We start from the raw sequence: 26,211 nt of genomic DNA on the forward strand, positions 1-26,211 counted from the left end.
GATTAGCACGCAAATCATCCCTGTAACCGAGAGTCACACAGTATTTGGCCACAGAGCCCGAAAAACTCACACAAAACGGCAAATTCAAAATCCTTTCAGTATGGAGATGAGGTTGCAGGTCCAGCCTCAACAAACTACAAATCCCAGCATTCCCTAGCCTTAGAGATTCTATAACCGCCCCCTAACTATGTCCCCGCCTCCTTTTGGGGCGTGGCCAACGCGCAACCAAAGAGGAGGAGATGAAAAAAAGCCCAATGTCGGGCCGAGCCACAAAGACGGCCTATCAGTGCAGCGCTCTCGTCGATGCCCACTCCTGATTGGCTCGTTGATTCCCTCCCCGCCGCGATAGGCCGGCTTAGAAAGCATCCTTGCTTCCTATTGGTCGAGAGGAGGAGAGAGGGCGGGAAGCAGCGAGGCAAGGCGAGCGGGGTTGAAAGAGAGAAAAGGGGCCAGGCGGGCAGTCGGGCGGTTTTTGTTGGCGGCGGCGGCGGCGCGAGGAATCGGGAGCAGCCATGAGCGGCGGCGTCTACGGAGGGGGTGAGTGGCCAAGAAGGTGGAGGGTCCCTTCTTATCCCCTTCCCGCTCTAGCGTTGGCGGGGCCTCTGTCTCTTTAAGGCGGCCGCACGGGGGAGAATGCCTCCGCCTGCAGCTTCTCCCCTCTCCCTGTTCGCTGAGGGGAAAAGTCTCCCCCAATTTTGGAGGACAGTGGTCTAATTTGACACCACTTTAACTGCCCCGGCTCAAGGCTGTGGAATTCTGGGATATGTAGTTAATGATTCTGCACCCGCATTGTAGAATTTATTATTATTATTATTATTATTATTATTATTGTTAAGATTCGTTTATAAATCCTGTGTGACATCCCTTTAACAACCATGGCTCAAGGCTATGGAATTCTGGGATTTGTTTGCTTTGCTCTGGCGCCACAGCAAACTACAGTTCCCAGAATTCCCTGGCCTTGAGCCGTGGCAGAGAAAGCGGCGCAGCGTCTGTGGGGATAAAGTAGCCTTCCCTTTTCCCAGAATTCAAAAGACTTAGGTCGCATCCTCGCTGCAGAAATAATCCGGTTTGAGACTGCTTTAACTGCCCTGGCTCAGTGCTAGGGAATCCTGGGAATTGTAGTTAACTGTGGCACCAGAACTCTCTCTGACAGAGAAGGCTCAATGTCTCACAGAAGTACAGTTCCCAGAATTCCGTAGCATTGAGCCAGGGCAGCTAAAGTGGTCTCAGACTGAATCATTTCTGCAGTGAGTTTGGGCCCTCAGCCGCCTTCGTCTAGGAAACCAGCCTTAAGGGCTTTCAATATCATCACAAACACTTTGGATTCAGCCTTGCCCTAAAAGGACCAGATCCCAGATCTGATCTTGGGAGCTAAGCAGGGTCAGCCCTGGTCAATAATAGCAATAAAAATTGAGGGCTCTGCTCTGGGCCCACAGCAAACTCCAACTCCCAGAATTCCATAGCCCTGAGCCAGAAACAGTTAAAGCGATGCCAAACTGGGCTATTTCTCCCTTGTGCACGCAGCCTACATTTAAATTCACCATCCCTTCATTCACAGTTTAAAATTACCTGGGTAAACCTGCCTAAAAAGGTTAGCACTTGGATTGTTGTTGTTATATTTATTCATATCCTGCTTTTTCCTCAGCCTTGGGGCTCAAAGCGGCTGAATGGGATGGCAGGCGGTCAAGGAATGAATGCCCTGCTGTAGGCTATATTTCAGGGGAAGGAACTGGCAGATGCAAGACTGGCAAAGTGAAGAAATTGGCTTTCTGCAGTGTGTTTTGGACACATCTATCTCTTCTGACTGATGCCTGCATTTTCTCTGAGTGCATTTTGACTCCATTGTGAATGCTTGAATGGTAACAGCTCTGTCTTCTCTGTTACTGTCAAGGACCATCTTCAGCCCCTGGACATGACTGTTTGCTTCATAAGGCTTTGATTTTGTTTTGTTTTCTTACAGTTAATCATTTGTGTTTTGCAGATGAGGTTGGAGCCCTAGTGTTTGATATTGGTTCTTATACTGTGAGAGCTGGCTATGCTGGAGAGGACTGCCCAAAGGTAAGAACGAAAGTGAGCTATTATTGCCGGACACTGATGCTTCATGTCAGTAATGCACTGGAAGAGGGTACATGAATGTGAATTGGAGCTGGATATAGTGTTGCATGAAATTTTGCTTTGCCTAAAAACGTGGGTTTGCAGTTTGCTGTGTTCCTGGAGTGAGCCCTCAGTGTGGAAGTCCTGGTTTCTGTGATGACTGAACAGTGTTTAAAATCAATCATAGAATCATTGAATCATGCAGTTAGAACATACCACAAGGGCCATCCAGTCCAACCCCATTCTGCCATGCAGAAAATTTCAGTCAAAGCATCCCCGACAGATGGCCATCCAGCCTCTGCTTAAAGACTTCCAAAGAAGGAGACTCCACTACACTCCGAGGGAGTTTGTTCCACTTTCAAACAGCCCTTACTGTCAGGAAGTTCTTCCTAATGTTCAGGTGGAATCTCTTTTCCTGCAGTTTGCATCCATTGTTCCGGGTTCTGTTCTCTGGAGCAGCAGAAAACAATCTTGTTCCCTCCTCAGTATGACATCCCTTCAAATATTTAAACAGGGTTATCATATCTTTTCTCCAGGCTAAACATCCCCAGCTCCCTGAGTCGTTCCTCGTAGGGCATGGTTTCCAGACCCTTCACCATTTCAGTCGCCCTCCTTTGGACACGCTCCAGTTTCTCAATGTCTTTTTTGAATTGTGGTGCCCAGAACTGGACACAATATTCCAGGTGGGGCCTGACCAAAGCAGAATACAGTGGCACTATTCCCTTGATCTAGACACTATACACTTGTATTGATGCAGCCTAAAATCACATAGGTCTTTTTAGCTGCTGCATCACACTGTTGACTTTTGTTCAACTTGTGTTCTACTAGATCTCCTAGATCCCTTTCACATGTAGTCTTGTTCAGCCAGGTGTCCACCATCGTATATCTGTGCATTTCATTTTTCTGCCCTAAGTGCAGTACCTTACATTTCTCTGTGTTGAATTTCATTTTGTTAGCTTGAGCCCAGCTTTCTAGTCTATTCAGGTTGTTTTGAATTTTGATCCTTTCCTCTGGAGTATTAGCTATTCCCCCTAATTTGGTGTCATCTGCAAGTTTGATGAGTATGCCCCCCAATTCTTTCATCCGAGTCATTGATAAAGATGTTGAATAGCACTGAACCCAGGACAGAGCCCTGTGGGACCCCACTGGTCACTTTTCTCCAGGATGAAAAGGAGCCATTGTTGAGCACCCTTTGGGTTCAGCCAGTCAACCAATTACAAATCCATGTAATAGTTACCTTGTGTAGCCCGCATTTTACTAGCTTGATGGCAAGAGTGTCATACATCAGATAATACCCATTCTTAGAGATTTGTGTTTTGGCCTTAGCGACACATGCCTCAAATGTCTTCCATTTAGATTACAATAACATTGTGGGGCTGCCTTTGAAAACTGTTCAGAAAAGTAAGTTGGCCCACATGCTACAGCCAGGAATGAGTTACAGGGAACACAAGGCTTCCTTCTTAATGATAGCGTCACTGGTCTATTTCCAAGTACCCTACATAGCGATTATTATTATTACTATTATTAACTCTTCTTTCTTCACCAAACTGGAACTCAAGACATCATGAATCCCAAACTAATAAAGCCCCAAATGTAGGAGTGTAGGCTATTTGATAGGCTGTGTTTTCTCCTACCAGCCTGCCCAGTCTCATTGCTTCATGTGAGGCCCTCCTCTTGGTCCCACCGTATTCTGCTGATGATGGAAGAGAGTGGCTGCTCTCATGACTCCCATCCTGTTGCTCTTATTGTGTTGGGTTTTCCTGGTAAGTTTTGTTCAGCGGGGGTTTGCCTTTATCTACCTTGGGGCCCGAGAGCCAGGGTCACCCAGTTGGTTTCCATGGCTGAACACAGATTTGAAGCATGGTCTCCAGATTCATAGTCTAATGCTCAAACCACTACACCACACTGTCCCTCCCACTCCACTGTACCATGTGAAAACTGTTCTGAAAAGCACTAAGATCAGCTTCAGCAGGTGACTGGATTGTACTGGGGTAGGGGTAGAGGCTTCTGTTCAGTGGCTTCATATCTTTGGAATTGACTCATCCAGATATATGTACTGCTTTACTACTTTTGATGTTAAAAAATGCTGGTGCTTAAAAAAATCTTTAGCTGCTGCTGTTCTCGCTCTGTGTGTGTGTGTATATGTGAAACAAGTATCTGTATTTTCATATATTTTGCAATCAAGTGAAGACTATGTGCCATGAAAAGCAGGTAAAATAAATGGTTATATATTTTAAAATATGCAAAAGTGAGGGAAGAGATGACAACAAGATAGCACTATCTTTGTGATTAGTGTGTGTGTGTGTGTATCATATCAATAAATCATAGACGGGCAAAATCCGATGTGCCCAAGAGTATAGCTCTATTTCCAGTTTTCTCCTGTGGTTTAGCAGTTTCTTTCTCTTCTCCATTTAGAACAGACACTAGCTTAAAGAATCCATTCTCTGATAGTTTGAGCTTGATAAGGGGATACGTAATTGTGTGTGTTCTGTTTCCAAACTTATCATTATCATCATTATTATTGCAGGTTGACTTTCCCACTGCCATTGGCATGGTAGTGGATAGGGATGATGGAAGTTCCATGATGGAGATTGACGGTGACAAAAGCAAACAAGGGGGCCCTACTTACTACATAGATACAAATGCCTTGAGAGTTCCAAGGGAGAACATGGAAGCCATTTCACCTTTGAAAAATGGAATGAGTATGGTGCTTTGCATTTCCTCCCCTTAAAACTGGTATTTCATTTCAGAAATAGCAGAAATAGTTACCATTGTTACTTGCAAAAAGGATAATGCCCTACTTGAGAGAAGACACTCATGGTTAGGCAGTGAAAGAAATTTGGTTTTGATAGTGTGTGCTGTAAGTGTTGTTGATATTTCCTTCATCTTTCCGTATCAACTGGCCTTTTCAGTATGATTGTGAGGAAGGTATAGCTGTAGCATGTGTTGAAAAATGTTCCTGTTTTTCCTAGTTGTTCTTGCTCTCCCTTCTTTGTAAACATTCCCCATTCAGCTTATGCTGAAGCACAGTGGCTCAGTGCAGAGATCATAATGAACCATTGCTAGTAGTACTTCGGATAAGAACCCAAATGCATAGCAAAAGCATATTTTTGCTCATCTGACTAAGCTGTGTCCCAGATCTAAAACTGGCCTTACTCTAGTTTTCATTTCCATCTCAGTACATCTATGCATGTGTAAATCACATTGATTTCATAGAATCATAGAGCTGGAAGAGACCACAAGGGCCATCCAGTCTAACCTCCAGCCATGTAGGAATACACTATGAAAGCACCAACAGATGGCCATCCAGCCTCTGTTTAAGTTAATGGCTCTAATCTAACAATTGTATTAAGGCCTCTCTCTTCATGGGAGTTGCCATTGAGACTTTGTAAATAGAGAAACTTTGAGGTGGGGAATTTGAATGTAGCTTGCTCAGATGATAAACTTAACTAGCTTTTGTACATCATTGTTTACAAATGTCTAGTTTCCCCCTGTAGTTTCTTGTCACTTCTTAACTCTAATTCATCTGTTGAGAGAGCCCTTGATCAGAGTGTTATTTAATGTTTTTCATCAGATTTTAAAAATAAGGCAGAAAATGGGAAAAAGAAAAGTGGGGAGCATATAGAATATGAAAATGAGCTAGATATATCTTTTAATATAAGGTAGAGGAAGTGAAGGCTCATCACGGCCCCTTGCAAGGATGTTTTGACCCCCCTTTTAAATTTAAAAGCCCATGGGTCTGCATTCCAATTTCCTTCAGCCTGTGCCACCCCTTAATCCCCAATAGTTGTGCACCCCAATATAAGCTGATCATATGTCCAGAAACAGATTCTATAACACAGTCAAGGACCTCTACATTTTATTTTTGTGGGCAAATAGTATATATTTTTAATCAAACATTTTTACCAGATAGTTAGGATCACATCTTGTATGCTATGGTTCCTTCAAAAACTGATTGTACTGTTGCCCCACAGGTCTGTGTATGTCATGTTATCAATCTCTTGTTATTTTTTTAGGGCTGTGAGGTCTGTTGAAAGTTAAGATTGGAAAGCTGTGTTCTTGAGTCAGTCACCCACTGTTTCGTTGGAGCAAGATCCATCCCTCCGTTCTGGCTAGGATTGTACTTAGTGTTGTCAAACCTTTATCCTGCTTTTTTTTCCTGCCTCCCCATTATCCACATTGGACTCAGGCTAAGCTTGGTGCTGATAGTATACTTCAAGTTGCACTCATAACACTATTTCTAGCAAAAACAGTTTGGGTTTTCTTTGTTGTTGTTGCAGTTGAAGACTGGGATAGCTTCCAAGCAATTTTAGATCACACCTACAAGATGCATATTAAATCTGAAGCAGCTTTGCATCCTGTCCTAATGTCTGAAGCACCAGTGAGTAAAAATCCAATATTTTTATTTATATGGCTGGTTAGGTTTGATACATAGATGTATGGCAGTTTAAGAACTGTGAAACTACAACCAGATGGAGGAGCAAATGGATTATAACTTCAGAACCAGGGCTTGGAAAATCATCTAGCCAGTTGGCTGGGGTATCTATTTCTAGACTGTCACTATGTAATTTTTAAAGAGAGAATATACATTTTCCCTGATATTGTGATTACTTTATCCATGAAAGCATTGTTTAGCAGTGCTATCAATATTTTGCTTAAATGATAAACCACCCTCTGCCTTTTAAAAAGATGAAGTAATATAGACTTTTCTGTCATGTAGTATTTTTAAACTGAACATTTAAATGACAATTAAAGAAATGTTCCTTTTTGGGGCTGTATGTGAGAACATGTTTTTCTTTTTCTCTTATAGTGGAACACTAGAGCAAAGCGTGAGAAACTGACAGAGCTGATGTTTGAACATTATAATATTCCTGCTTTCTTCTTGTGCAAAACTGCAGTACTTACAGCGTATCCCAAAAATGGTGCAGGTGGTTGTTTTGGAGGGGGGAGGTTTGGCTGTGGGTGTCGTAAGTATTGCAGAATATCTTCCAGTCAGTATCCACAAACATACCTGTAGACATAGGGCTTTTTGATCCTCTAATAGACTTTGAAATTCCCCTGGGGCCAGAAAACACCCCAGAACTTATTGGAGTAAATATGTATACTTAAAAGTAGCTTCTTATTACATGTATATATTCTGGGCGAATCTGTATACTGTTGTTCATGTACACATTCTTTTATATTCCTTAACTACTTCTAATAGCTTTGCTAATGGCAGATCCACAGGTTTGATCTTAGATAGTGGAGCAACACACACCACTGCAATTCCAGTGCATGATGGATATGTTCTTCAGCAAGGTAAGAATCATTTGAAAGGGCCTGCTAGCAATCTGAGCTTTCACACTGAGAACTTAGTAAGTTCAGGACAAACAAATGGGAAGATTCCTTCATGGATAGCAAGTTTAGATAAGTCAATGAATTTATTGCTGAAATATATGGTGATGGCTATGAACATAGATACATTTAAAAAATAGATTATGCAAAATCATGAAGAATAGATCTATTAATGTCAATAAATTGTACAGTGGTACCTCGGGATACGAAATACCCAGGTTACGAAATTTCCGGGATACGAAAAAATCCCATAGGAAATAATTGTTCCGGGTTACGAATGTTTTTTCGGGTTACGAAAAAATTTTTGGTGCTTTTTTCGGCTTTTTCGCACGGAATTGCGGCTTTTCCCCATTAGTGCCTATGGCATTTCGGCTTACGAAGGCTTTTCGGGTTACGAAAGCGGCCGCGGAACGAATTAATTTCGTAACCCGAGGAAGCACTGTACAAGTCAAAATGGAACATCCATATTCAGAAGCAGAATATATGATACCAGGTGGTATAGCCACATGCTGTGGGAAGGTCTCATGTTTTTCTTTGTGCTTGCCAGAAGCATATGACTCACTTCTTTGGAGAGAAAGTGCTGGACTACATAAGTTTTGGTTGTATATCCTCCAGGGAATGGTCCTGGTCATGCTGAAGCCAGCTTGACTGGAGTGGCTTGGAATGGTATCGCTGCCATGACAGTTATAGACCTAACTCAAGTAATATCAGGCCTAATACAAATATCATGTTTTAGAATTTTGCCCAGGAATTCAGGAAGTTTTAGAGTGAAAGCACAATGAGCCATTACGATGCAGACATGGGGAGGTGGTTGCTTGGTTGGTTCATCTTTAAAACATTCTTGCTTGCAAAATGTCATGAGAGTGGGATTCAGCCTTTTCCTCATATTCCACTTGTGTAGGGATTGTGAAATCGCCCCTAGCTGGAGATTTTATTACAATGCAATGTAGAGAGCTGTTTCAGGAGATGAATGTCGAGATAATCCCTCCATATATGATTGCATCAAAGGTAAGAAACTATGGGATGATGTGAAAGGGGTCTCAAACTGGATGGCCAGTAGCTTGGTTTGCATGTATATTGGCTATTTTTCAGCCATCTTACCTCCTGTTCAGGCAGAGCTTCTCAGATGTTCTGAACTCCCCCCTCCCCCCCCAGCGTCCTCAGTATTTTCGGGTCCAGCAACTAAAAGTTGCATAAGTATTACACACTTGCTGATTAAATGGGTGGACCACCATATGTGAGAGTGAATCAGTTTTTGCCCCTGCAGGACACAGCAACGTGCCTGGGTGAACCAGAAGCGATACTACATCATTTCTAAAGGCCATTGTCAGATTCATAACTGGAAATGAGGCTGGGGGAGGAAGGGTTCCCACCCTGATTTTAGGTGGTTTGGGGTACTTTGGCATTGTTTTGGGGTGGAAAGGTACCCCAAAATATTCCAGTTCAAAAGACTTATATGGGAGGCTCTGGAGCATGACTTTAGGTTGTTAAAACTAAATGGCACAGATTCAAGATTGAAGAGTAAACTACGTTTTCCACATGCAAATAGTATTTGTTACTAGAAGGTGTAGTGATAGCCACCAGTTTGGATATTTTCATAGGGGGATTTGAGTAACTTATAGAAGATAAGGCTGTCAGAGTCTACTACTCAGTTTGACTATATATTACCCCCAGAATCGATTGCAGTATGCTTACATATATCTGTTCCTGAGGAGCACAAGTGAGAGACTGCTGCTGCACTCATTTCCTACTTGTTGGATTCCTATAGGCCTTTGATTGGCCTTTGTGGGGGCAATAGGCTGGGTTTAGATGGTATTCTGGTGAATGCCAACACTACTGCTTTGACTGTTTTAGAGATATTAAATGATGAAACCTCATGTGTTTGTTCCAGTAGAATTTCCCAAGGGGGGTTTAGTTTAAGATCTTTCCTGGGGGAGGCTTAATTTACAATGTAATCTTCAATTCAAAGTCATGGTGGGGATCGGTGATTCATTGAATTGGTCCTGTAGAATGATAACATCTTCCTTGGTTAGCGCGTGGACGTGGAAATGTTGGAATGACCCTACTTTGCTATTGCAGGAAGCCGTTCGTGAAGGTTCTCCGGCAAACTGGAAGAGGAAAGAGAAATTGCCACAAGTCACAAGGACTTGGCACAATTATATGTGTACTGTGAGTATGTGCTGCTGGACCTACAAAGAAATTAGCCTCAGAAGCATTTCTTGCAGTAGGTGATAAGACAAATGATCTGGTTTGTTGATTTAAGAATATAAAATCTATATCTATCTATAAGGCATACCTCTCTCCATGTACATTGACGCAAATTGTGCACCTGAAGGAGCTGAGTGAATCAGGGTTCATTGTAGCACAAGTAAGAGTGAGATGCCCACTTCAAAGAGCTGATTTTGTGGTTATGAAAGAACAGCAATTTTTTTAAAAAAATCTGTTGTGGCTTTCATGTCCCTATGACTTCTGAATATGTTCAGGAGTGCATCCCTAGGACAGTGGTAAAAGTCTGGACAAAGGCAAATCAATGGAAGAGAAAAGAGGAGGGTAATGAAGATTATAAAAAAGAGTATTGGGTTTGCCTCCCCCCCCCCAAAAAAAAAGTTGTGAAAAAACTTGTTTTAATAACTTTTTTTAAAACATAAATTTTAAACCCCTTTTCATCCTGATTTTCTCACGTATGGTAATCTGAAAGCTACTGATCACAGGATACCATAGTTTTACTGCTGAGGATATTAATAGCAGAGATAGTTAATTTACATTTTTAGATATCCTTCTGTGTGATATGTAGAATATGGTGAAAGCCTTACTAAAATATCCTTAATTTTGAAGATGGATGTTTTGATGTTTGAGAGGGTATTTGATTGCTTTGCTGTTTTGTAATCTTGAACCAGATCTGTCCTCTTTTGAATTTATCTGGGGATTTTCTGCTCTTACACTGTCATTTAATCTGATTCACTGTGATATGATGAATACATCTCTGTGTTTTTGCCAGTCTGGGATTCTCCTAAACATTGCAGTATATCTGACCTCTTTGGTTCTGGTGCTGTTTCACATTCTGGTGTTCCATCTGTCATTGCTGTTAGTGAGAATATGTTGTTCTACTGTATCTAGTTCTAAGAATTATCTTTATTTTCATATGTAGAAGATAACATAGGATTTTGAACAAGAAATTTCATAACACAGCATTTCATGACTATCTTTTCTTTTTGCAGTGTGTAATTCAAGATTTTCAAGCCTCTGTCCTGCAGGTGTCTGATTCAGCATATGATGAACAGTATGTCTTTCTAAATTTAATGTGAAATTTAGTGTCTAACAAAGAAACTGAACGTACATTATTTCTCTCTTCAGACTGTGATGTGGGTCGGATATAACACTGCAGCAACAATGCAGTTTGAAACTGCTTTAACTGCCAAGGCTCAGTGCTATGAAATTCTGGGAATTGTAGTTAGTTGAGGGACCTGAGCTGTCTGACAGAAAAAGCTAAATGTCTCACAAAACTACAAATAGCATTGAGCCATGACAGTTAAAGCAGTGTAAAACTGGATTCTTTCTGCAGTGTCAATGTGCAATAAGTCATAGTTTAATGTTATAAGAACAGGCATAGTTTGTCTCCCACGTCAGAGGTATTGTTGCATTGGGCAGGTTGTTCTTCCAGGGCTGCAGTCCATTGAGGGCCTTCTTGCATTGCCTGCTCCATATTCAGCCCTTGCCCTGCCATACCTCCACCAGAGCTCTCCGTTTCTGATAACTACTTCTGCTGCTCTGATGTGCCTCCACTGACTACTCTTCCTTCTCCCCAAGCAACAGCACCAGACGTATCACTAATGTTCTTTTGGGATCTCTAGCAGGCTGAGAGAAGCCAGGGAGCAAATGGGCAGCTGCCACTATTTGCCCTTGGGCCACCAGGCATTAAGGTACATCACTGCTCCAGGCTCACATGTGCTCTGCCCTAGGTGTCATAGCTGATGTTTTGATTTCTTCATTTTTTATCTCTGGATTTCTGTGTTGTCCAAATGTGGACAAACTGTGGTCAAACCTAGCTTTAGTTAGCAGGAATAAGCCTATTTTAAGCCACAGTTTATAAAACACGCTTGCTTTCACTAGTCCTGGCTAAGATTATCCACAAGTTAGAGCTCAAACCAACAGTTTACAGTTTGAATGACACCCAAATAGTAATTAATCTAAGATGAAAGCAGAAGCTTTTAATTTTAATTTAATCCAGAGTTATCTGCATTTTGAAGCAAATGATATGAGGAGTCCACTTTTCACACGGCATATTGTTTTACAAGTGCAAACTAGAAACTTTGGGAGGGGGGGATGATGTATGCATAATTGGGTTGTAGGTATGGTCCATTCTTCTTCGTGGTCTCTGCGAATCATACAAATGGGTTTCACTGCGCCTGCGCAGTGCTGCTCGGAACCTACTGAAATCACTGGGCAAAGTTTACTTTGCAACATATAGAAACTTTTTGGCGGTAACTCCGCCCACCCATTATAAGGCCCCTGCCTTCCCGCTCTTTTCCCCAGTTCCTTTTTTCCGCCGCCCTAGCTGCTTCAGGGAACTTTCGCTTGCTTCGCTTGCTTGGAATCACTTTCGTTTTTTGACCTCGGACTGTACTCTTGACCATTCTTTGTCTCCCGCCCCTGGTAACTTCGATCCTCGGACTGTTGACCTCGTTTACGGATTCTCCTCTGGCTTTGACGACTTTGAAAATGCCTGCACCCTTCAAGAAGTGCGACATTTGTGGGGGCAAGGTGCCCGTCCAGGACCCGCACTCTTCCTGCCTGCTCTGCCTGGGCCAGAACCATGACACCAAGGCCTGTCTGCTCTGCAAATCCCTCTCTTCTCAGGCCCGGAAAAACCGTGAGTCCCGGCTCACTTCGGCGATTGCCCTGGGCAAGGTGCAAGAGGGAGGTTCGCGGTCGTCCTCTGTCCCGCCTTCCGTGCCCCCCGCCTCATCTTCTCGGGCCAGTGTGTCCAGCGTGACATCCGGGAGGGCCGCCGTTTCCAGCGTGATGTGTGTCCCGGCCGGGACAATCCCTTCCACCACCTCCGATGTGGCTCGTGGCTCAAAACCGCCCAGCGCCACCAACGAACCCTCCAAACGCCCCCACAAATCGTCGGGGACTGAGGGTACCGAGCTGACCTCCAAACCGACGAGGAGATCGGAGGGCTCGCATGCTAAGAAGGCTACCGAGTCGGAGGTCCATCTCGCCTCGCCTTCGTCGTCCAGGACATCCAAGGCATCTCGCCACGCTCCGAAGCCTAAAGAGCTGGCTGTGCCTTCGGGAGGGACCCACATTCCGTCATCTGACAGGACAAGGTCTCCAAGACCTTCCTCATCGGGAGCGGCTGCTGTCCTCCTGGACCTCCCGGACAATCCTTTCTTCCCAGCGGAAGAGGTTCCGAGGCCTGGGAGAAAAAGGCACCACGACAAGACGGGTCGTGATCCTGCCCCGAAGAAGTCCAAGTCTTCCAAGGATCGGTCCACCACCGACCCACCGAAGGCGAAAGACAAGAAGCGTTCCCCTTCCAAACAGGCCCGCGCTTCCACTCCAGCAGCCCCACGCGATCCGGAGCCTGCGCCTGAGGGTTGGCGGACTCCGGTACCGGACACGCCACCGCCTCAGCCCACCATGGACTTTGTCCACGAGACGGAGGACACCGTTCATCCCCTCTCGCCGGAACAACGATCGCCTTCCCACTCTGTGATCGACGACGATGAGAACCTGCCCCACAGGCATGGGATACCGGACCTGTTCCTCGACACGCAATCAGGCCGGTATTACTTGTCGATATTGGAGGACAGAGCGATCAAGGAGTTCACCAGGCTGAACCCCCATCCTGCAGGCCCTCAACACGGCACCTCGTCCAGATCGGTCCCGACCGTATCCGTCTACGAGAGGTCGCCATCTCCACCTCGCAGGCGCTCATGCTCCTCGACTGACCACATCCCAGCCCGTCCGAGATCCCAAGTCAGAGTGATGGATGCCCTCTCCTCCAACTTGGACTCCGATGAGGAGCCTTTGCCTCCGTCCGAAGCACCATCCGATGAGGACGTCCTCTCGGTGTCGGCCTCACCTCAGAGGATGCATAATCCTGAGCCGTCTTCCCTGTCGGACGACGTCCGGTCCTTCAGCGAGCACGTCGTTAAGATGGCGAGGGCTCTCGACATCGAGCTCGCTTTCCCGGACGACGACGCTCAGGACCCGGTGGAACGTCAGGTGCACGGACGAGTGCCTACTCCACCTTGTCTTCCTCTGCTCCCGTCGCTTCAGACCATCGTGAAGAGGTCCTGGGACTCCCCGGCCACCCTGTCTGCGTCCTCCCGCAAGGTAGAGTCGCTTTACAGAGTCGCTCCGGCGAGCTGTCCTTGGTTGGCCGACCACCCCAGGCCAAACTCTGCGATCGTGGAGGGAGCCCAACACAGCTTCGTTCTGAAGCAGGCGACCTCCCCTGTCGACCGGGAGGCGAAAAAAGTGGACGGACTGGCCAAGAAGGCCTATTCGGTGGCGGCCCTTGCGGTCAAGGCCGTCAACTATACTGCCTGCATGGGGGCCTACATCCAGACCCTCATGGAACGGATCTCCCCCCTCATCCCGGACATTCCGGATGTTGTCCAGAGGCAGCTGGTGGAGGTCAGAGACGAGACTCATTCCATCGGGAGTTGGCTCATCACCACTTCCAGGAACATGGCTGACTGCGCAGGGAGGGCCATGTCCGCATCCATGGCACTCAGACGGCACGCCTGGTTGAGGGCCTCGGACCTCAACCCTACCGTCTAGGCGGCCATCGAGGACATGCCGCTCGACGGGACCGGGCTCTTCCATGCCGAGACCGACGGCCGCCTGAACAGGAAGTTCAGGATGAAGGCAGCGGCGAAGAAGCATGGCATGTCCTCTACACCTGCTTCTCCGTTCCGGAAGCATCAGCGCCCGTGGCAGCCGCAAGGTCAGTCACAGGGGACCTTCTCCCGGGATCGACAGTCCCAGCAACAGGGCTCCCAGAGACACCGCTTCCCCTCACAGTCTTCCTCCTCCTCCTCTGGCCGTCGCAACTTCCCGCCTCGGTACCGCAAGTCCCGCCGGAAGGACACCGACCAGGGGAAGAACAGCGCGCTTCCGCCCCTCCTTCACCCTCTTCTTCTTTGGACATTTTGAGGCCCTTTGTTAACACCCTGGCCTCTAAACACGGACTGGGGTTCTTAACATCGTCCGCAGAGGGTATGCCCTCGAGTTCCAAGAGCTCCCTCCAACGAGCCTTCATGTCCACTCCCCCCTGCGACACGACCCTTCTCGACGAAGTGCACACTTACTTGGTAATCTCCCCTTTACCGCCCGCCCTATGTTCTAGGGCCTTTTTCTCCAGGTACTTCACGGTACCGAAAGCGGATGGGGGCATCAGGCCCATCCTGGACTTGAGACAATTGAACTTGTTCTTTGACTACCGCCGTTTTCGAATGGTAACCTTGGCTTCCATTCTACCTCTGCTCCACCAGGGCCTGTGGTTTGCGACCGTCGACTTGAAGGACGCCTACTTCCACATCGGGATCCGAGAGTCCCACCGGAGATTCCTCGCCTTCGCTGTCGGCTCCACCTCGTACCAATACAACGTTCTTCCCTTTGGCTTGGCCACGGCTCCACGAGTCTTCACAAAGTGCATGGCACCGGTGGTGGCATACCTTCATCAAAAGGGCTTCATGGTCTTTCCATACCTGGACGACTGGCTGTTTGCAGCCGAATCCCAGCACGAGCTGCAGGAGGCAGTCTCCTTCGCCTTGCGCCTCTTGGACTCCCTCGGGCTGGTCGTCAACAGGGAAAAGTCCCACTTCACACCGACCAGACAGGTCAAGTTCATCGGGGCCATCCTCGACTCCGAAAATTGCTTAGCCTTCCTCCCTCCGGACCGGTTTCAGGCCCTGACAACGTCCCTCAGGCCGTGCATCTCCCACAGAAGGGTGAGAGCCAGAGACGTCCAAGTCGCCCTAGGCCACATGGCATCGACAACATTCGTCACCCCTTGGGCAAGACTTCGTCTTCGGCCTCTTCAATCCTGGTTCCTCTCGGTCTTCTCTCCGTTAGAGGACCCCCCCGTCCAAGTGGCTCACGGTACCGAGACTGGTAGCCGCTTCCTTGAGATGGTGGTTGGACCGCCGCAACGTCTGCACCGGGATGCCCTTTCATCAGCCCCAGTCGCAACTGACTCTGACAACCGATGCATCCCTGGAGGGATGGGGCGCTCACCTGCTCGACTTGGTCGTCAAAGACAGGTGGTCCGCACAAGACAAGCTTCTCCACATCAACGCTTTGGAGATGCTGGCAGTGGAAAAGGCATTGAGGCCATTCGAGTTCGCCGTCACAGGAAAGGTGGTCCTTCTGAGGACGAACAATACCACCGTGATGTATTACATCAACAAACAAGGTGGTACCAGGTCCAAGACCCTGCTCAACCTCACGCTCCGCATCTGGGGCTGGTGCATCCAGAGACGTGTCCTCCTCCAGGCGATTCATCTTCCCGGGGAGGACAACGAGCTGGCAGATCGCCTCAGCAGATCTCCCTCGGTGTGCCACGAGTGGAGGCTCCATCCCGAGATGGTCGGCGACCTCTTCGACCGGTGGGGAACCCCCCGGATCGACCTCTTCGCGACCAGATGGAACAGCCACTGTCCCCAGTTCTGCTCCAGGAAGCGAATGGACAAATCCCTCGGAGACGCATTCGCCTTCCTCTGGACGGGGGAGCTCCTCTACGCCTTCCCTCCGTTCCCTCTCATCATCAGGGTGGTGTCCAAGATGACCACGGACCGCTCGCATGTGATCCTGATCACCCCGTGGTGGCCGAGACAGCCTTGGCTTGCATCCCTTCTCCACCTCTCCAGGAGATGCTTCCTCCGCCTCGATCCCTGTCCGGACCTGCTGTCGATCCAGGACGGATGGATTCTCCACCCGGACATCGAGAGCCTGCCGTTGGTAGCCTGGAGGATACAGCCCTGACTGCTTTGCCGGAGTCGGTGAGGACAGTGATCCTGGCTGTGAGGAAACCTTCCACCCAGCGGTCCTATGCCCTGAAATGGAGGAGATTTTGCCTCTTCCTTGACCAAAAGGGCTTGTCTCCTGCTCAGGTGTCCACTCCAGTGGTGCTGGAGTTTTTGATGGCACTTTTGGATGAGGGGCTGTCCCTCACATCCATCAAATGCTACCTGTCTGCCATTTGTGCCAAATACCAGTTCGGAGGGAGGGTTTCTTTCTTCAAGGACCCCTTGGTGAAAGGGTTCCTGAAGGGTTGTGCCAACCTGTATCCTCCTGTGTCGGTACCAACACCGGCTTGGAGTTTGGAGACGGTACTGTCCGCCCTCCAATCCAAGCCCTTTGAACCCATGGCCACAGCGGACTTGAGACTATTGACTTGGAAAACCGCTTTTCTTGTGGCCATCACCTCTGCCCGCCGTGCGGGCGAACTCTGTGCCTTACGGAGGGACCAGCCATTCCTGAGGTTCCACAAAGACAAGGTGGTCCTCCGTACAGACATTACTTTCTTGCCGAAGGTAGTGTCTGCCTTCCACATGTGCCAAGACATTGTGTTGTCCACTCTCGCATCCAACCCGACGTCGGATGCGGAGCGACGCCTGCATTCTCTTGATGTCAGGAAAGCACTGGCGTTTTATTTGGACAGAACTGCTGCCTCCAGTCGGTCCGAGAGACTTTTCCAATGCTACTCGGAACCGAAGAAAGGGTTGCCTGTGTCTGCGCAGAGGTTTTCCAAATGGGTGGCTAGTACCATCCACCTCTGCTATGAACTGTTGGGCAAACCTCTCCCTGGCAGGGTTCGGTCTCATTCCACAAGGTCAATGGCAGCATCCTCTGCATTCCTGTCGGGGATTCCCTTGGAGGATGTCTGCAAGGCTGCTGTCTGGTCCCAACCTCTAACTTTTATCAAACATTACAGGTTGGACACCAGGGCCATCCGAGACGCAGCTTTCGGGAGGGCTGTGTTGGTTTCAGGGTTGCATTGATTGCACTACTGATGTTTGTGTTTCTGTATTCATGTACAGAATGCCACTGTTTTTACATTCTGTTGAATGTTGGTTGCACAATGTCTATGGGACCGGTCTTGCATGACCTCTGTTCCCCCCCTCAGGTTTAGCAATGTTTGCTATGTTGACTTTTCATGAACAAAAAAGACTGACCCTTTTTTTATGGTTCAAGGTGTTTATTATTGTAATAAATATACCTTTGGTTCACCATAGCTTTGGTTTCAGGACACTCCCTCCGCTGCATACCTAAACTTGTCAGTCTAAACCCATTTGTATGATTCGCAGAGACCACGAAGAAGAAGGACAGGTTGCTTACCTGTAACAGTATTTCTTCGAGTGGTCATCTGCGAATACATACAAATCCCACCCATCCGTCCCCTCAGTGTCCTGCTCACATTGGCTCTTTCCATCGCCTGCTTGGCGGAAAAATTGCGGAACTGGGGAAAAGAGCGGGAAGGCAGGGGCCTTATAACGGGTGGGCGGAGTTACCGCCAAAAAGTTTCTATATGTTGCAAAGTAAACTTTGCCCAGTGATTCCAGTAGGTTCCGAGCAGCACTGCGCAGGCGCAGTGAAACCCATTTGTATGTATTCGCAGATGACCATTCGAAGAAATACTGTTACAGGTAAGCAACCTGTCCTTCTCTTGTGTAGCCCAAAGCCTGCTGGGTATTCCCCCATCTAATCAATATTTCTCAGGATTTTTGTTGAGGAGGGAAAATGGATAGGAAATACAGTTCACTTTGGTGCGTAAGAAGTACATTCTAACTCAACTAAAATGAATGGTTTCTGCTTCCAGGGTGGCTGCACAGATGCCAACTGTACATTATGAGTTCCCCAACGGTTACAACTGTGACTTTGGTGCTGAGCGGCTAAAAATTCCTGAAGGCTTGTTTGACCCTTCCAATGTAAAGGTAAAATTTTGTAGGATGGTATGTAAAACCATTCTGTACTCAGATTTGCTAGCGTTTGGAAACATTATCTTCCACACTACCATGAGAGGCAGCTCCACCACACATTCTGATTGTGTGCTACTGGAGGAATTGAGAAAAGTAGCATGTTACATTACTTGTTAGTAATACACTACTTTGCTCATTGGGTTAGAGATATTATGCTTCCTTGGTTATGAGATCGGCTTTATAAGCTTAAGCCTAAAAATAAGAGAAGACCCTCTTCCTTGATGCAACCCAGCACTTACAGGGAGACACTAAAGGACTTCTCAAAGTGTTGGGTCCTGTCTGAGAAAGGAAGTCCTAGTTCCTTGGGATTACTTTGAATTATGCATTTACATTGTGGAAGCAAATAGACATATGTAGGTGAAGAGCTGTCCCATACAGTATTCTTAACATTACTAATTGGTTTAGAAGAGAGAACGAAGAATTCGTTATAGAGTTTCAGATTAGCAGTCCTTTGTGTGTATCACGTGGATTGCATTTGCTATGAAAATCTCCCCTTGTGCCTTCTTTGCGGGGTTTTCAGCACCCACAGAGCTTCTTGATATTTTGCATGACCTGCTAGTTAGTTGTCTGTCTGTCTGCCTTCTTTTGCTATTTAAGTTCTGTGCGCTATTCTTGCTGTTCTGATTGTGATATTATTCTCATTTGATTCAAATCTTTTGGTACAGTCATCCTTCTAGCCACAGATTTTTTTAACCACGGATTCAAGCTTCCATGGCTTAAAAATATTTTAAAAATATATAAATTCCAAAAAGCAAATCTTGATTTTGAAGTTTTTTATAAGGGACACCATTTTGCTATGCCATTATATTTAATGGGACTTGAGCATCCATGGATTTCGTTATCCATGGGAGGTCCTGGAACCCCAGCGGATACCAAGGGCCCACTGTAATTGTTACAAATGTTATGTGTAAAATTCTTTTAGACTTTTATATGTGTGTGGCTGAAAAAAACTTTTGCTAATGTGTGATGTTGAAGTTTTGTTGTACAACATAAATGAAGGAATGACACATAAATGAAGGGATGGCACCTTGTAGTCTTCCCAGGTGTTGAACTCCAAGTCCATGGTCCTTTGTATTGGCTGTGCTAGGTGGGGCTTTTTGGAATTGCAGTCCAACAACATTGAGAGAACAATGCATGATATAGTTAGACAGGTCATAGCATTATTACATGAAGGTCAAAATGTACATTCTGCTAACAAGTTTGAATGAGGTTGGGCTCTTGTGAGCTGGTATGAATTTGGCTTGCATAATGCCAAAGCCTTGGAATAGTTTAGTTTTGTAATGTTACTTAAGGACTGGTCACTGTTCTCAATATAATTGCAATATAAGCTGTTATTTGAATGCAGAAAATATTTGAGGATGAGCTCATTGTAACTCCTTTTCTGTTCTCGTAATGCATGCACAAATACAGAAAGACACTCTTTTACCAGTATCATCATTCTGCCTTCTGTCCTCTGTCTTGCACAACTTGTGTCCCACCAAAATGAACACAGCCTACTATTTAAATATTGCAGCCATATAGTGATCGGTAGATCCCCATCTTTTACTGTCTGCCAGGTATTGCAGATAGAGGAAGCTAGCTGAGCACTTGGCAGGCCATAACATTTGGACAACATTTAGGTTGAAGTTGTGTAGTCTTGTCCTGCCTTTTCTTTCCCACATACCCACCCAAAGGATTCCCCCTTTTTATTTATTTATTTAGAAAATGCATTGTTAAATGTCTGGGACATAACAACTAAAGGCAAAGAGAAATGTGATCTGTGTTGTATTACTTTGGAAGAAAATATTTTTTTTTTTTGATATTTCAAAATTCGGAAATAAGAAAGGTATACATAGATAAATGGGAACACTTTTCTTTTTTCAGATACCTTGGATAATTGTTGTACACTAATGCGACACTAACAGTTTTCTGATTCTGCTGCAGATTTTATACTACCTCTTCTATTCTCTTTTAGCAGAGTTGTCATGTGTTCTTTATAAACAGGGAATAGGTTACCAAGATTGATTGCCTATCTCCCCCATCTAGTAGTCCCTGGGTACATTGTTAACAAGGAATGTTATATGAAACTGTTCTTACCACTTTGGTTATTTTATAGTAATAATGTTCATTCAGATATTTTTTCTTTCTTTCCTTTTAGGGTTTATCTGGTAACACAATGCTTGGTGTAAGCCACGTGGTCACAACGAGTGTCGGAATGTGTGATATAGACATCAGGCCAGTAGGTATTAGTTAGCAGACATGATAGGTTTATACAAAAATGATCTGGGATACCTCTCTTTTATCCCTTTGATAAAATATGGAGTGCTAGGCTTCTGTCCTCACACAACAGTCTGAGCCACACAGTTGTTGTTGAAAACTCACTTTTACATAACTGTAGGTAAGCCAATGTTCTATCTCTGCTTCCTAATTTCCAATTGGATGATAATACTGGCATAGTATATTAGTTTGAATGTTGGACTAGGACTCTGGAGACCAGTGTTCAAATCCCGGCTCAGCCACGTAAACACCTGAGTGACCATGGGCAAGTCACACTTTCTCAGCCTCAGAGGATGGCAATGGTAACCCCCCTCTGAAGAAACATGCCAAGAAAACCTTAGGGTCACCATAATTTGGAAACATCTTGAAGGCACACAACAACAAATATTATTAAGCACATTATAATGTGGGCCATTGCTGTATTATATGCACAGATCACTTTAAAATAGTGTTGCTCAGCTTTTGACCTTCTGCATGCTTTGGACTTCAGCTCCAAAGAGCCTCTATCAGCATGGTCAGTGCGAAGAGATTTTTTAGGACCCAAATATTGAGCAACACTTAAAAAGACTAAGGGGCAAAACAGATGGCTCCTTTGCGGTGGCTTGGAGGCATGTCATTTAGATGACGCATGTCCCCAAGCTGGCAGGGAGCCTCCCACCCGACTGGAATGACCTGCCGGAGGAAATCCGCCACATTGCTACCCTGGCGGCCTTTAAAAAGGGTGTGAAGATGGATCTCTTCCGGCAGGCCTTTTCAAACTAGCCTCCCCTCCCCAAGCACGATGCAGCTTATTCCCTCCTATTATAGAGTCCTTCTTATATTTTTCTTCAACTTTCTTGATCTTATCACAATGTTTTTATATTGTAAATAATTTAATTTAGTTTTATAATCAGGGATAGGCGGTTGGGCGGGGGATTAATTTTAATTAGATTTGTACTACTCTGTTTTTAGATATTGTAACCCGTCTTGATTCCCCATGAAAAGGCGGGCTATGAATCATTATTATTATAACACGGCGGGCAGATTTGCAGTAGTCCGACGGCACAGTGTTTATATGCTGCACACCGCAGGAGCACCACAAAGCCCAGTGGTGCCGGAAAAGTTGGCTTTTTGCTGGCTTAAAAAGCAGTGGCTTTCTGCTGCTGATTTTTGGGCTGGCAAAAAGCTGGATCAAGGCTGCAGTGTGTGGTTGCTGCAGCTCCCATCCCTCTGGGTTGTCTATTTCGGCCCTGTGTGCTGTGTGGTCCTGATAAGTTTGTTAGTAATGCATTAGGAGCATGTGAAGCTGTCTTATGCAAGGTAATGTTGTCCTTGTAGTTCAGGATTGTTTTCTCTCTGGTGGCAGTAGTTTTTTGGTCTCTCAAACAGAGGATAGAATTTTTCATAAATTTATACCTGAGCCTTTGTACCAAGAAACATCAAGGAGTAAACATGAGGTTTTCTGTGTGGACTGAGCTAAGATTTCTATATTATTATAAGTAGTGAAATATTTTACCTTTCAACGTATGAGGACCCACAGAGTAGTTAACAATCATTCATAAAACATTTTAAATGGTTTTTTAAAAAGAAACATCCCAGCTGGCTGGATCTAGAAAGAAAAGCAATAAACCCAAAACGACTTTGCTAGGAGGTCCATAATATACAACCAGTTTCCATATAGGTTAGAAGAATGCTGACTTGGCAGATAAAGTTGGGAATGAGTGAAATTAATATATATTAGCCATGCTTGATTCATAGTCTGTTGATGTTGTTTGTGTGCCTTCAAGTTGTTTCCAACTTATAGCAACCCTGTTATGGAGCTTTCTTGGCATGATTTGTTCCAGGTGGTATTCTTTTATCTCCCTCTGAGACAGAGAGTGCAACTTATCTAAGGTCACCCAGTGGCTTTCCAAGGTTGAGCAGGGATTTGAACCCTGTTCTCCAGAATTGTAATCCAATGCACAAACTGCTACACTGGCTTATTGTCCATACTTCTGCTGAACTAGGGATTTCTACTTGCAAACTAAACATATTAGTGTGTCTGACGTATCCATGGGCGCTGTTTTGCCAGCAAGCAATAGATACAATTTTTTTTTTACTTGGAGGGTTGTATTTTGCAATTTTTAACCATAATACAGAGAGTTATACAACATTAATGTAGTGAGATATACAAATAAGTATATGTCCTTTGATTAAAATATATTTGAAAAAATGTCAACAATTCACCAGGCAGAGAAAATACATATAAAATATATTTGTCTTGAGCTAAATGGCTAAATTGAAATTTTAAATCCAGTTTAATTCCAAATACAGAGAAATCTGTCTTCAGTACAAAATTCAAATCAATTCTTAAAATTCAAAAACATGTCCAAAACCAAATCTACCTTTAAAAGTCAAGTTCAAATTACATTTGAATTAAGTCCAATCTGAATTCAAATCCATATATACAGTTTCATTTTACTAGTGTTTGATTTTCATTTATCTTTAGACTTGTGCTTTTATTTCTCTCTGTATATTAGGGAGATCAGAGGAGAGAAACTACAATTGTAACTTACTTTGTGAATTGCTGCCTTCTTTCTCCAGGGCCTGTACGGTAGTGTGATTGTAGCAGGAGGCAATACGCTACTGCAGAGCTTTACTGACAGGCTGAATAGAGAACTCTCCCAGAAAACCCCTCCAGTAAGTTTGCTGTGTTTTCTGAAATGCAGATGTTCCACTGTTTGAACTGACTTGCCATGCATAAACTGGAGAGTCATTGTGTTTTGATCTGTGATAGGCTTGTGAATTGCACTAGTATGTTTCTTGGTTTGCAATTCACTGGTGTGTTGGGAAGGAGTTCACACATATTGCCCTCTTATGCACAAGTTGGGCTCAGACACAATGTTTTGTATTTTCCAAAATGAGTGCTGAACCTGAGTGTTCCCTCATTTTCTGTATTGTCAAAACCAGGAAGCTGTGACTTGAAAATTTCCTTCAAACCAGACTTGAAAATCATGGTCTATGCAAACCTAGGAGGCGAGTTTGCAAGATGTTTGTTGGTGATAATCACCTGGTAATTCAAACAACTGTGACAATTTTGGGTGCCTAAGGAGATACATGGGAAACCATATTGGAGACTGAGGGATATGTCACAAGTTATTTGCAACACAGTATTGATGTGAAGATGGATTTGAGTGGCTGCTACTGTTCAAAAGGAAAAAATAATCCTATTAAGCATGTATAAGGCCACTTTAAAGCTACCACGTGATTGTTACACTAAACTGTTAGCACATTAAAATCCCTGCAGTTTTCTGGTGGGCAGTCTTGTTTGTTTTCTTAAATGCTGTTTTTGAAGGGATAGCATAGAATAAGGAGGCCTAGATAAAATTTAGTTACTTTCTCTTTGGAAGTTACTATGTAAGTATGTATATATGTTCTAAGCTATCCTGATCTTCCTCCCTAAAGAATGCTATTAAGATGGGATGCTTTGATTTGGATGGGATGCTTTGATTTGGATTTCCTGCATGGCAGGGGGTTGGACTGGATGGCCCTAGTGGTCTCTTCCAACTCTACGATTCTATGATTCTAAGATTATGAACCCCATCATCCCTGATTATGAGTTGTAGTTCAAAGCAGTTTGAAGGTGCCACATTGGGAAAGCTTGTACTGAAATCCTTTAGGCAGAGTAACATTTTTTTTTTACTTCCGATTATGAGAAATCCCTAAATCTCTTTCTCCCTCCATCAATAATCTCATCTGATTTCAGAGCATGCGACTGAAGCTGATAGCAAACAACACAACTGTAGAGAGAAGGTTCAGTTCTTGGATTGGAGGATCCATTTTGGCTTCTCTGGTTAGTATGGTGCCAGGCTTGGCTGTTGGGGCTGCTAAGAAATGTGGGTTATTTGAAAGAGTGTTGGTGAGACTAGTGTTTGATAAAGGGGTGAAATCTGATGGAACTCTGTATGTACAGTATAAACTACCACACTCATAACATGTTTTTAGCTGATGCTGTGTTGTATTTTAATCTGTTGTTCCCTCTCCCTATGGACAGAGGTGGGCAAGAGTAAGAATAATCTTGATGGTGTTTCCTGTAAGCATCTGATTAGTTTCTGTCTGAGCAGAATGTTTGAATTCATAAGATTTATAGGCTAATCAAAGGGCAATAAGCCTTTGGCATGATCCAATGTAGTTATGGTAAGAAAAGCCCAGTTTGTCCCCTGAAAAGGACAGGAATTAATGGTCATTTTATTAATCTACTTTTAAAGCATTCAACAATCTTTTGATAGTGAATTCCACAGCTTAACTACATATTGCATGAAGTACAAATTCCTCTCATCTGTTCTGGACCTCCTATCATTCACCTTTAATGCATTACCCTGTTCTAGTGTTGTGAGAGAAAGAGGACCCTCTTTGCACCTCCGTTTGAGATGTGGCCATCCATTTTTGTGTTTTGCAGGGTACCTTCCAGCAGATGTGGATCTCCAAGCAAGAGTATGAAGAAGGTGGAAAGCAATGTGTGGAAAGGAAATGTCCATAAATCATGTGCTGCAGAAGTCTGCCTTCCCCAGTGCTTCTAATATTTGATAGCTTTAGTATACTCAGGAATTGAAGTTTTGTCTCTTTTGTAGGAATTGTATACTTTTTGTGCATTCTCTAATTTCAATTTTTAACAAACCATAGGTATTTTAAAAGGCCAGACTGCTTCTGTCACAACAAATGGATGTCTGCATCCTTGGTAAATGCAATAATTCTTAATTTTTTTATAATTTTTGTATAAAATATCTATTTTCTGCAACCTTCCCATACAAATCTTTTTTTTTTCCTGGGAACTAAGATATAAAACTGTGGATGTAACTTCTTGCCTTCTGATGAAGTTTCTAAGAAAAATGACTATCTTCAGACTAGTCTTCCGTGTTACGTTGGCCTTAATAAATTCCTCTAGTTTGTCTTAGAGGCTCTTCTCTTTTACAGTGATCCTGCAGATGTAGGTTTTCTTTTACAATTGCACAGTCGTAAAGTTTGCAGGGTTATTTTTCATAGTTAGTATGGATTTCCAGTAACTTTATTTAATGGACTAACAATAATGGATGTTGTAGTCCTAGCTAAACTAATCTGTAACAACTATTGGGAGATGGTGGTTACTAGGCTAGCAGTATGACTTATCTGAGGTAATTCTGAATACATTCTGGCCTGTTCTTTCTGTGGGTTAACACTGTGAATTTTACTAAATTGGTGTGGTTTGAATGTGTCAAAAGCCTCTGGCCCAGTTGACATATGCACAGTAGAAAGGTGAGTTGACAAACACTCTTCCATATGCTTGTTGTTATGGAAGGGCTTAGAACCAGTAAAACAATTACATAACTATCTCCCTCCCAAGAATTAATACTATTTTCAGCTTAAAGCAGTCAACATGTACTAGCTCCTAAGCCATATTTATCCCAGGTACATGAATCCTGGTTAACAGTTACTATTCCTGATCATTATAGAGAAGGCCAGAGAATTCTGCATAACCCTGAAGTACTCTGGCCTCTGACTGAAGTTTTGCCCTGCAAGGATAGATATTTGTTCAGTG

General features: G+C 44.5%; 1 protein-coding gene across 1 annotated transcript; it reads left to right on the forward strand.

Annotated features, from left to right (window-relative positions):
• Window positions 1–389: 389 nt before the first annotated feature.
• Window positions 390–25,590, forward strand: ACTL6A (actin like 6A). The gene is made up of 14 exons (XM_042457323.1): window positions 390–537; window positions 1,982–2,058; window positions 4,622–4,796; window positions 6,375–6,475; window positions 6,905–7,002; window positions 7,298–7,392; window positions 8,330–8,436; window positions 9,508–9,597; window positions 10,647–10,708; window positions 18,263–18,377; window positions 20,560–20,640; window positions 23,241–23,336; window positions 24,403–24,489; window positions 25,096–25,590. The coding sequence occupies exons 1-14, from the start codon at window positions 513–515 to the stop codon at window positions 25,174–25,176; spliced, it is 1,290 nt and encodes a 429-aa protein (XP_042313257.1). The 5' UTR covers window positions 390–512; the 3' UTR covers window positions 25,177–25,590.
• Window positions 25,591–26,211: the final 621 nt, after the last annotated feature.

This window comes from Sceloporus undulatus, chromosome 3, assembly GCF_019175285.1.
Source record: "Sceloporus undulatus isolate JIND9_A2432 ecotype Alabama chromosome 3, SceUnd_v1.1, whole genome shotgun sequence".
NCBI classification, from domain to species: domain Eukaryota; kingdom Metazoa; phylum Chordata; class Lepidosauria; order Squamata; family Phrynosomatidae; genus Sceloporus; species Sceloporus undulatus.